At 40.5% G+C, this 12,122-nt stretch overlaps 1 protein-coding gene across 2 annotated transcripts; it reads left to right on the top strand.

The window, feature by feature from the left end:
• Nucleotides 1-290: 290 nt before the first annotated feature.
• LOC133420250 (dynactin subunit 6-like) lies at nt 291-4,242 on the top strand. Of its 2 annotated transcripts, none has more exons than XM_061709884.1 (7): nt 291-373; nt 639-703; nt 807-912; nt 2,323-2,411; nt 2,967-3,014; nt 3,598-3,740; nt 3,866-4,242. In XM_061709884.1, exons 1-7 carry the CDS (start codon nt 339-341, stop codon nt 3,956-3,958), a joined length of 579 nt encoding a protein of 192 aa, XP_061565868.1. In that variant the 5' UTR covers nt 291-338; the 3' UTR covers nt 3,959-4,242. The 2 variants fall into 2 exon arrangements, with proteins under 2 accessions (XP_061565868.1, XP_061565867.1); XM_061709883.1 differs by having other exon boundaries at nt 3,860-4,242.
• The last annotated feature ends 7,880 nt before the right edge of the window (nt 4,243-12,122 follow it).

Here is a 12,122-nt window from a genome sequence, read left to right as displayed (position 1 = left end):
CAGATGTTGTCTCTAAACGCTTTCCAGAGACCCAGAACATGACCTCCGATCAATTATTACATAAACAATGATGATGAACTATTTAAATTGGATGTTTAATATCAAATGTACAAATGAATATCCTGATAGCTGTTATAGCTTCTAAAACGTCTTTAAAATGTATCATTTTTGCAATTTTGCCTCAACATTCTCCTAATATATATCGTTCTACCATGCAGTGTTTTTAAACGGCCAGCAGGGGGCAGCATCGTCCAAGCCAGGCAAACACAATCGACCCCGAGCTTTTCCTGCGAAGGATCAATAATCAACTGTCGAGCAATTAAATCTGCGTCGCAAAGATGTCAGACTCCAAGCAGCTAATGGCCCAGAAAAGGTACATATCTCCATCTGATCACCGTAAATCGTGATGGGTTTATTTTGGAGCCGATATGGCTGCTAAGGAAATTAAAGTGTCATCTCTTTTTTCTCCTAATAAGCTTGCATAATCGCTGATGGCGATGGGACACATTTACAGGCGTTATTGCCGCTGTTATTACACCGTATCATGCTGGATAAGATACAATCATAAAGTGTAGTCTATTTATGAATACGGTGCTGCTTTGATTAACAATATCCTGTGTAATCCGTGTGTGTTGAAGTGCCAAAATCGCTGCTGGGGCTGTTGTGTGTGTGGAGAGCGAAATAAGAGGAGACGTGACCATCGGTGAGGCTTTTATTCTGTAGTAGAAAAGATTTATTTCTCCCCTATATCCTGCAGCTTTGTGTTCCAGTGACACCAACATGATGACTTTCCTCTGCTCTTACAGGTGCCAGGACAGTTGTCCACCCCAAAGCCCGGATCATAGCAGAGGCAGGGCCCATCATCATTGGAGAGGGTAATCTGATAGAGGAGCAGACACTCATCATTAACAGGTAGGTGTGTGTTTACCTTCATTCACTCACGTGTGCAGGGGTGCAGATCCGGGGGGGACATGGCCCCCCCAATCTCTGAAAAACATGAATGAACATGAATCCCCCCCAGTAAAAATACCCTAAATTATTCAAAATTGAACAAATGTATTTTCAGACTTAAAGGTTGAATATGTAAAATATTTATTAAAAATATATTTCTAAAAAAATAATACATCCACGGTTCGTTTTGAGGCGTACAGTAGGGCTGGGCGATATATATCGAGATTTTAATATATATTGATATATTTTCAAACGCGATATGGTACGAGACAATATCGTTTATATCGAGAAAAAAAATGTTTTTTTTTTATGATTTTGATATAGCTTATTTTGTGACAAATTGACTTGAATGTTTTATTTGAGATTTGCACAAATGTTTTGTTATTTGCACAACTGTCAACCTCAGTGGAAAAGTCTGCCTGTTACTGTCTACATTGTATTAATTGCACAGTGTATTTTAATTTAATTGTTATGCAGGAAAGGGATATTTGTTTTATTTTATTCAAGAAGCATTTTTATTCTATATATGCAGGCAGTTTATTTTAATTTCATTTGTTTTATACATTTTGATATTGTGCAGACCTCTGTTAATAAATGAACCTGTGTGACATTTGGCACGAGGCTTTGTATTAAAACTGTTTTTTTAAGGGTTTGCCTCAGAAAAAAATGAAGCTAACAGAGATGCTATACTATAATGCTTTGGGGGAAACCCCAATTAAGGCACAGAAAAAATATCGAGATATATCGAGTATCGCCATTCAGCTAGAAAATATCGAGATATGACTTTTGGTCCATATCGCCCAGCCCTAGCGTACAGAATGAAAGTATTGCTACTCCATACATTTTTTTTTAGTCTGAATTAATATTTTTAAAATTTTAAATATAACTGTGTTAAAACATGATCAGTTAGTTTAAACAACTTGTTTAGGGCTCCATATTTCATCCATATATCAATTGATCGTGCATAAAGTAGTCCCATAAGATAAAAGGAAGATGGTGAGAAGAATTTGACATGAGTATACACTACATGCCCAAAACCCTTAAAATTATGATTTACGAATTTAACAGTGAAGTAAGCAGTGACACACACTGTTGGCTGTTTAGGACAAATAAACAAGAAAGGTAAGCACAATAAATGATTCCCTGTGCAGTATTTTTACCAATTTATCCTTTACCAATTTATGGCATGGTATGAGTTGCATATTGGCAAAAAATTAAAAATTAAGATCACGTTGGTGTCCCCCCCAATCCTGACATGGGATCTGCACCCCTGCATGTGTGTGTACTTTTCCTCACACCTGTGTTTACCGCTCATTCACTCATGTGTGCACTGCTCTTCCTCACACCTGCCTCCGCGTGTGTGATCCGTAGTTATCCTGAGAACATAATGCCAGACACAGAGGATGCTGAGCCCAAGACCATGACCATCGGGACCAACAACGTGTTTGAAGTTGGATGTGGTATCCTTTAAATGAATGAATGAATGAATGAAGTTTATTCATTCATGACAACACAAAACACAACACCAAAAAAAAAAAAAACATTGTGCACAGCATTAACATTTCATACAAAACCAAAAATGTGTTGAACAATGACTGAAAAGGCATAGGCTGAAGCAGACTGCTTATATTACCTATATTACCAACTTTCTTTTTGTGGCTACTGACCTCCAGAAAACCAAAAAGAAAATAGAAAAGCAAAGAAACAACAGAAAAGCAAAGAAACATTTACAGATATTCAATTGCACATAAGCTTCAAAAATAGCTTTACAAACCATTTTCTTAAAAACCAAAAGAGAATGACATGTTTTTAAATCACAAATATATACAAGTTTGCCTTGCTTCCAGCTCATATTCACACTTTTTTTCCTTTCTACACTGGGAGCCACATACTGTAAGTACGGTCAGTGTTGAGGTTTTTTTTGTTTGTTTTTTTAAAATAGGATACAAATTATGATGATCAGCTGTAGTTAAAAGTGATTATAAACTTGTTTTAAGTCCTTAATTCTCTTATAGTGTCACAGGCTTTGAAAATTGGAGACAACAACGTGATTGAGTCCAAAGGTGAGTATTGTTGCCCTATGAGAAGCTTGGATTAATGACATCTTCTGCTTATTTATGTCCAACGTAATGAAATAATGAGGCATTAATGGTATAAAACCATTTACTAACGATGAACTGATCAAATTTGATTCAATAGCTGATATGATTAGTGGATAGACAAATAAATATGAAAAAGGGAGGAACTTGATGATTGATGATTCTTAAGTTAAGTGCTTCCAAAATAAATCTTTGACAATATTACAAAATGAGTTTCTCAGGAATGAAATTCAGTATTGCAATTATTATTAGTTATAATCACATGGTGATTATTGATCAATGTCTGTGAATCAGTGGTGCTCACCTCTTTCCTCATGAGCTGTTCTAGCACTCCCATATGGCACTGATTGAAATACTTGAAAATTAAACATTTCAATATGTTTCTTTGTGTAATAAAGAGATAAATTACTCAGGAAAGGTACGTTTTCATTGGGCTGTACGGTGAGTTTTATACCTGACACGTAATAAAAGCAAATATGAAAACAAGTGAGGCTAATTTCCTGTGTTTCTAAGAAAAGTCATGTTTTTTTTTCATGTCAAATCCCAGCCGATCTCGGGAGGAACGTGATCCTGACCAGTGGCTGCATCGTGGGCGCCTGCTGCCAGATCAACACGTGTGAAGTGGTGCCAGAGAACACGGTGGTGTACGGCTCAGGCTGCATCAGGCGCGTGCAGAGCGAGAAGCCGCAGGTCAGTTCCCCCTCCGACACCTCCGTACGTCTGAGAGCCGGCAAACCTCCTTTTAGGCCCACAAATCCTGAGACAGTGTTGCTTCTCTTTCTTTCTTTCTTTCTTTCTCAATCCCTCAGCCTCAGACTCTGCAGCTCGACTTCCTCATGAAGATTCTTCCCAACTACCACCACCTGAAGAAGACGGTGAAAGGAAACAACACACCTGTAAGAAACTGACGCAAATCTGGATCCAGAGGAGGAAAAAAAACAAAAAGAACCCTGCAACCTGAAGCGTCAGCACATGCAGCCACCTGAACGTGCTCTTGTCTTACATTACTGTTTTGGTGTGTGGATTACATGTAGCACAGAAAAAAATGATCATTGCACACTTATGCACTTTTGCTTTCGGACCAATTTTATGAATCTCTATGAAAGATTTTGCACGTGAACTTGTACGTTTACAACTTGTTCCAGTAGGATCATCACGATATGTAAATCATTGTAATAAACAGTCCATTTAAGATCTCTGGTTTTAAACGTAATTTATTTCACGACCACAAGGGGGCACTTTCGAGCAACTGTCCCTTTCACCCAACAAGCCTCGTTTCAATTGATGCATTACAGTATGTTTGATAAATACTTACTAGTATCTTTACACTCTCTGGTACTAGAGACAAATCGGTATTTCAGGTTATGATTCCGGATGTGATTTGTTGACGGTGCAACATCAGAGCATGGCGGATGCTAGGGATGGGCGGTATGGACTAAAAAATGTATCACGGTAATTTCTGGCATTTATCCCGATAACGATAAAAATTACGATAAAAAAAATACTAATTCAACTCAACCTTTGTAACTATAAATCTATCACCACATTCAGTCTTTGGAGCCCCCAAAACACTGCTCTAAAAGATACTAAATACTACTAAACTACACCAACTAAATTGAATTGATAAAAAAAAATTAAATGAGTCTGTACTGCAAAACTGGAATGACTCAGATCCGCCATGTTTGTCACACAAACACGTATCAATGGGAATTTATCCTTCTTTCTTTCTTTCTTTCTTTCTTTCTTTCTTTCTTTCTTTCTTTCTTTCTTTCTTTCTTTCTTTCTTTCTTTCTTTCTTTCTTTCTTTTTTTCTTTCTTTCAGGCTCATATCTTTCTTTTCTGGCTCATTTCCTTCCTTCCTTCCTTCCTTCCTTCCTTCCTTCCTTCCTTCCTTCCTTCCTTCCTTCCTTCCTTCCTTCCTTCCTTCCTTCCTTCCTTCCTTCTTTCCTTCCTTCCTTCCTTCCTTCCTTCCTTCCTTCCTTCCTTCCTTCCTTCCTTCCTTCCTTCCTTCCTTCCTTCCTTCCTTCCTTCCTTCCTTCACGTTGTGCGTGGATTTAACACAGAAACATAAATCAGCTTTACACAAAAACGTCATCAACGGGAATTTATCGTTTTTACCGTGAGATGACAAATTCTTACCGTGGGGAATTTTCTTTACGGTATATCGTGAACGGTAAAATATCACCCATTCCTAGCGGACGCCCCTCCTCCCCTCCTGAATCCGTGGCTGCTCCTCGCCCTCCCACTGTGGATTTCCACATGGGTGCTGTGGGTACAGTGGGAATTCCACCCAGAGCGTGGCTTATTGTAACTGACACCAGTGTGGTAGCAGGATGCATTTGTGAATAAAACCTGGCACCCCGTTCCTCATGTGTAAGCCCCCGGGGGTGGGTGGGGGTGGTGGGGGTTGGTGCTCCCATCTGCACAACACACACACGGGTCTGGATGTGGATGAGAGAGGAAAGTAGCGCATCGCTGCCTGCAACACCTGACGTGAAAAGTTCAGATGTCAGATTTTCGGTTGTTTCTTTTGAGCTCTGGTGGCTGTAAAACAAGCTTGTGGCCACGCACGCACTCACACACACACACACACACACACACACACGCACACGCACACGCACACGCACACACGCAGACACGCACACACACACACACACACACACACACACACACACGCGCACACACACACACACACACACACATGGCACAATTCGACCAAATGAGAACAGTTCGTTTGGAAGGGTTGCCAGGAGAAAACATGATTGAGGTCCACAAAAGTAAATCAGACTTCTTCATCAATGTTCTGGAGTTGTTTGGCCTTAAAGACCACACGTTTGAGCCCTGTCCCAATACTCCCCCTACCCCTCGTTTTCATCCCTTCCCCTAAATTTTGCGCGTTCCCTTGAGGGTAGTGGTGTCCCAATTCCTCTTTTCACCTAGGGGGAGTGGAGAAAACGAGGGCGAGTGGCTATGAATTGTCCCTACGGATCGAGGGATTTCCGATCCTCACTAGCTGACCTAGGGACCAAAAGATTTCCCAGAATGCTTTTCGTCATCATTTGCGGACTGAATCAAAAAAAAAACAACATGGCGGACATTTCTTATTTTTTAGTGAATAAAATCAATATTTTGAGTTAGTTTCTGCATAAAAATGAGTTTTGATTACATTTCTAGCGAGAAATATGTATTTTACTTTCATAATATTCACTCAGTGAATGTACATAATCACTCGTTTTCCAACTTGCCGAAGATCACACCAGAATAAACGGATTTATGGTTCCGCGTTACACCAACGCAGACCCTACGCCGTAGGATTTAACGCAGAACCATAAATCAGCTCCGGAGCCGGCACGCAGAAATCTCGAAATTTTCTGAGCAAATTTCTTAACAGGCGTAGCTACAACTGATAGATTTCATCTATTAAACCAACATTTTTCTTCTTAAATGATTTATTTCAGCCAGCGGTCATTCTCGCCTGCAACACCTGATGTGACAAGTTCAGATGTCAGACTTTCGGTTGTTTCTTTTGAGCTCTGGTGGCTGTAAAACAAGCTTGTGGCCACACACTCACACACACACACACACACACTTACACAGAGTGTGTAAGGCTTTGTGTCATGCTCGCTGGCCAGGGCGCTGCAGCTCTCCGTAGGAGGCCCACAGCTGGTGTCGCACATTGCCAATACTCATTTGAACATGTCACGGTGGAGTCCCACGAGGAGTCCGCATCAACCGGGGACTAATTATTTCAGCTGCGGAGTGCAGCCGGGGCCATGTCTGGGCTTCTTTACGTTCTCACCCCCCCGCCCTTCCATCATTTTAATTTTGGGGTGTTGTCAAAGCGTCAGCTTACTTTAATATGACGAGAAAGACAGTTGCACGGATGTGCAGAGTGACGAGGAGCTCGTGGGGGGGCTCCTGTGGCCTATCAGTCTGCGCTGGGTTTATGGACCAGCAAAATGACTGTGATGATAGCAGCTCAAGTCTGGAATTCAAGGGGAACTTCAGATGTTGTTCTATATTTGGAAGCAGTTATTTATGACTCTCCCCTAATGTACTGTTATGAAACTATATTATGCAGTTTCCAGACTTTAAAGCTGACTTTTGTTCATGGTAGGAGTCTTTGCTTTTCTCTTCATGTTTTTTTTTTTTTTTTTCCCCCAGTATTTGGCCTTAGGTACAAAATGCAGCATTCCCTGAAGAGTCAGTGACATCCTGTCACAAAAAAAAGGGAGAAACAGAGAAAGCTGGCAAAAGTGCAAGCGAGCACCAGTTTGAATCAAATTGTGCCATTTTGCCATTAAAAAAAAAACAAGCAAACAACTGTTATTCTCACTCTTTAGTGCACTATTATGGTGCTTTCAGCTGCACAGTCCACTGCAGCCTGTCCTGATCACAGGCCACCAGTTGCTTTGGCAGGATAAAGGCTTTCTGACAGCTGACCTTTACATCCAGGTCCAAACCACCTTTAAAAACTGAAATGTGACCTATAGGCTGCAGTGATTTCCATCACAGTCCCACGGAAGTAATTAATTACATCACAACGGGGACACAGAAGCATCGGATGTTGTGCCTTTTTAGCCACGTTAGCAGCTCCATGTCTGTGGAGAATGACTTCACTCTGGTTGGTCCACCACATTGCCATTAAAACCAGTACAGATGCTTGCTGACATGATTTCTGATGACTTGCAATTAAATGCTTTAACTGTAATGATCCCTTTTTTTTTTACCGGACAACATCACTGGGAGAAAGTAGCACCAATTATTGAGCATTTGTCGTGGTTGTAAATGCTGCGTTCTTCATTTACATTCGTTCAGCTGTGTCCTTGAAATAATACCTGCTTTTCATATTTACACAGCATTTTTCAGCACGCTGCAAAAACTATTTTTGAAATGAAAAGCAAAAAGTAGTCAGCTGGAAAAGTTATACAGTTATGCGCATAATTAGTACAATACAAAAAGAAAAAAAGAAGCCAAATAAAAGAAAAAAAGCTCTTTATTTAGCTATTGTCGGCCCTTAGCCCTGAGTTTGTGTTTCCTGTGAAGCTGTGAAGGCGACGGTATACTTTCTAGCCAAGTGTTTGCTTGTTTCTTGATCATTTGTTGTCATTTTAGGATGCTATCATGAATTGTTTCCACAGAATAGCAAAAAAATAAAAATCATGTTTATCTGTAAAGATGCAGCGCTTTGGCTAAGTTTACATTTAACTGCGTTGAAAGCTGGAATTTCATCAAACATTGATATTATAAAACTAAAATGTTTCTTATTTGTTAGTCTAATTCAGTTATCTGGGCATCAGATGGTAAACAAATACACAAGTAACATTAATTATGTTGCAATTCGACAACTGACCTCTAGGTGGCTTCTGAGAGTAAAACAAAACAAAACATTTCTTTCTTTTTCGCAGTGTTGCTGTACCTAAAAGAATGAATTTTAGTATAATAAAAAAAAATATTTTTGGCATTTTAAAATAGTAATGTAAAGTAAAAGGAGTAACTAGCTACTTTCTGACTAATGTCTGAAGTTCTTTACTTGACGAAAACTTCAACGACGTGTCCCAACTGATCAGAGCTCTGTAGATCAATACGTCCCCGTGAGCCAAATGGAGGGTAATTAGTCTGTCTATGCAGCCTCTTAAAACCCAAGAACATGCTCAATAATTTAAACAAGGAACTAATATAAGCACAGCCTTTTAAAAATAGGCTGTAACTCAGTAACTTTTTATGGCTCCCAAATATGGAACTTCCTCTCTGGATTTATAATCCACCTGAAACTAAAAGGCAAAATCTTTAAAGTGAAAAAGTCTGGTTGAGCTCATGTGTATTTGATTCTATATATGTTTTTTGTTTCTTAACTGCAAAACAACATATGTATATTGCAATATCATAAAATAGTCACTTTAATTCTGAATCCAAACCATAAACGTGAACTGCGTTTTCCTTTTTTTTCCACAGCCTCCTGTTAAGTAAGCATTAAAAGGTGCTGAGAGGCACAAAGACTTCAGGGACCAGGTTTTACTTTAACCTTTTATTGGTTTCGTTGCGCAGCACAACAGGAGGATACAACTTTACGTGACTCCCTTTGACCTGTTTGGAGACATTTTAGGACCACTCAGCAGCAGTCGAAGGGGAACATTAAAGTGCATTATGTGGACCTGCGTCAGCATTTGGGAATTCGGGCCTCGGAGACATGCTTAACACGGTCTTTGGTCTCTACTCAACTCTCCTGTCCACTGAACCAGAAAAGCTTATAATACAATTTAATGACAAGTCTTGCGCTTCTGTACGACGGGCTGCAGGCGTTGCCACACATGAGGACGAGGGTAGTCGCTTTGATGAGTTTTGTTTCTCTTCATTCATTCGTGACGGCGGATTTGTTAGATTTAACACGCAGCAACCCGATATGCAGCGCTGAGGATACATGCATGTTTTAGCCCACAACTCAATTATGTAACCTAAAATGCTAGTGATTTTCTATCTTCCATTTCTGAGTCTGTGAAAGAACAACATAAACACCGTGATGAAGCAGGAACCAGGCCTTTGACTTTGACTTGTTCTTTTCTGGCACGCTTGATATTTTGACCTTAAATTAACATTTCCCGCAAACAAACATTCCCAAAACAAAAAAAAGACACAAAAGTGACCAGGGTGACTCATTCTTGGGGGGATTAATTCCAGCAGAAGATCACATTTCGTCCTGCGGGAGTTTGGTGACTGACGGTAAGCAAAGCCGAGCTCAACATTTGCCCTCATGTGTTTGAGTAAAAACACTCAACTGATGTGCCGTAACTCCACGTTAACATGGAGAAATTGTGCCATTATTTATTAAAAAGAACTGAACCAAAAAAAAAGGAAAATTCCTGTGGTTAACATGAAGTATTCCCTCACCGCTACACTGGATTTAAGAGGGTAAGCTGCATCCAGGAGCTGCTAATCATCAGTCCTTGATGAATTTGATCACCAGCCGGTGCGCAGATCTCTATAAAAGCAGATGTTTGGGCAGTTCGCTGGGCTGATGTGTGTAACCATGTTGGGGATTACAGGAGCAAATGTTTTTGAGAAGCAATTCATGTTAAAAGTCAACCGTGAAATGTTTATGAGAGATTATTCATAAATGGAAAGCATTCATTCTTCTAAAGAGTGGACCTCCAAGTAAACGCTCACAAAAACACAAAACACTCGAGAGTTACAGCTCTGGCCCCACTGAGCATTAAAGGAGCGAAAGACATTACGGCACAATTCGACCGAATGAGAACAGTTCGTTTGGAAGGGTTGCCAGGAGAAAACATGATTGAGGGTCCACAAAAGTAAATCAGACTTCTTCATCAATGTTCTATGGACAGCTGAAGCTGGAGTTGTTTGGCCTTAAAGACCAGCGCCATGTTTGGTGAACAGCAAGCGTTCCAGCAGAAACACCTCATAGTCGGCATCAGGTGGAGAGATGAGGATTCGTTGCTTTTGCAGTCACGGAGCGGACCAAGAACTCCACCTGAGGCAAATGTGAAGCCGTCAGTTTGACAGTTAAAGCGTGGTCAGAACCAGACAGGACGATGATCCCCAGAACAGTAAATCAAAGAATCAGACCTCAACTCAGCTGAAACGCTAGTGGTGGAACCTCAAGAAATGTCTGCATCAACGAATGCCTAAAAATGTCAATAAACTGATACAAAGTTAGTAAAGAATGGACAAAAATTCTGCCCAAATGATGTGAGAGAGTGATAAAGTCATACAAGAATCAACTACTTCATGTTATTGCTGCTAAAAGTGGATCTACAAACCTATAAGTCATGAGAATACCTGTCACTGCCTGTGACTTGTTTTCTTTTTCTTTTTGGCTTCATTTTTGTTCCATACATACTGCCATGGTAAGATTAAAAAAAGGTTTTCGTCTGTTTAAGGTTGCATTTACCTGAAAAGACCAACTATGGTCATGAGTCCAAACCTTCACTGCTCTCAAGGTTTTTGGCAAGATATTGATCCAATTTATCACAAGGTGGTTGTCAAAAGATCTAATTTATAAAGCGCTGTAGTGAGAGAGGACAAACTGTCTGCATCCTCCAGACATCCCCAGCTCCTTTGTTTTTTAATCACTATTGTCATCATTTATAGCATAGAGAAAAGCACAGATCTCCCTCCCCCCGTCTGCCGGCACTGTCGCAGATGTGTTTGTCTCTCACGGATATTTGAGTTGTCAGTGGCTCATACTCCCATGTTGCATGTTGTAGCCATGTTTTATATCAGTCTGTCCTATATGTGAACATAAACATAACAGAAAAGACACAATGTGCAAGGCCGACGGAAATGTACATGCCCGTCTGGCTCAGCAGCGTGACGTGTGTGTCTTAAAATCGCCCACTGAGACGGCCGTAGTGGCTTCGTTTTGTTATGCTTAAAGGGATTTACGGCAGCAAATAGCATCTTTTAGAGAATACAATCTGAACAGGCTGTCCACATACCACTTCAAAGGACTGACAATAAAGAGAACAATCTTGCCTATTAAGAAAACACCTTAAAAAAAAATCTCCAGAATTGTGAAGTAATGTGATTTTCATGTCGCACAGAGGCCGAGTAATTACAGCCATGGGTTGTGAAAAAGTGACCGAAAAAAGACGGAGCAAAGTGAAACAAAGAACTAAACCTCTCGTGGCCAATTAGAACGGGTCAGTCTGACCACAAATTGCTCATTAGTGATCTGAGAGGAAGATCAAAGGACACTCAAAATAAGGGAGGGACTCTGCATATCAGTGAGTCAAAGGAATGGAATGGCCTCACTCGAAACCCAACGAGAAGCACTCGCCCTACATCACTGGAAAGCACGTTGGTGGGCCATAAACCGAGCGGCTGTCGTGTTTACAGCCAGGCCTGCTTGTTTTTACAGATGACCTCTGGGTAGACTGCAACACTGTAACCCCTCTCTGCTTTTTGCTGCTTTTTTTTGGCTCACAAGTTAGGGCTTATGCACTAGAAAAGAGCTGTGGGAGAACTTTTTAGTTTTGTTGCAGGAATGCAAGAATAAAAAAGGGAAAAAGGCAATACACCTTTTGAGTCATTTGACTGCCAGCTGAGCGGACT

This window comes from Cololabis saira, chromosome 20 (assembly GCF_033807715.1).
Source record: "Cololabis saira isolate AMF1-May2022 chromosome 20, fColSai1.1, whole genome shotgun sequence".
In the NCBI taxonomy this organism is placed as follows: Eukaryota; Metazoa; Chordata; class Actinopteri; order Beloniformes; family Belonidae; genus Cololabis; species Cololabis saira.
This window is presented reverse-complemented; position numbering and strand designations above follow the sequence as displayed.

Excerpts from the sequence above, each read along its gene's own strand:
- LOC133420250 (XM_061709883.1), top strand. The coding sequence starts at position 339 with ATGTCAGACTCCAAGCAGCTAATGGCCCAGAAAAG. Across the intron at positions 704-806 it reads AAGAGGAGACGTGACCATCG|GTGCCAGGACAGTTGTCCAC; the intron begins GTGAGGCTTTTA and ends CTGCTCTTACAG. Across the intron at positions 913-2,322 it reads CAGACACTCATCATTAACAG|TTATCCTGAGAACATAATGC; the intron begins GTAGGTGTGTGT and ends TGTGATCCGTAG.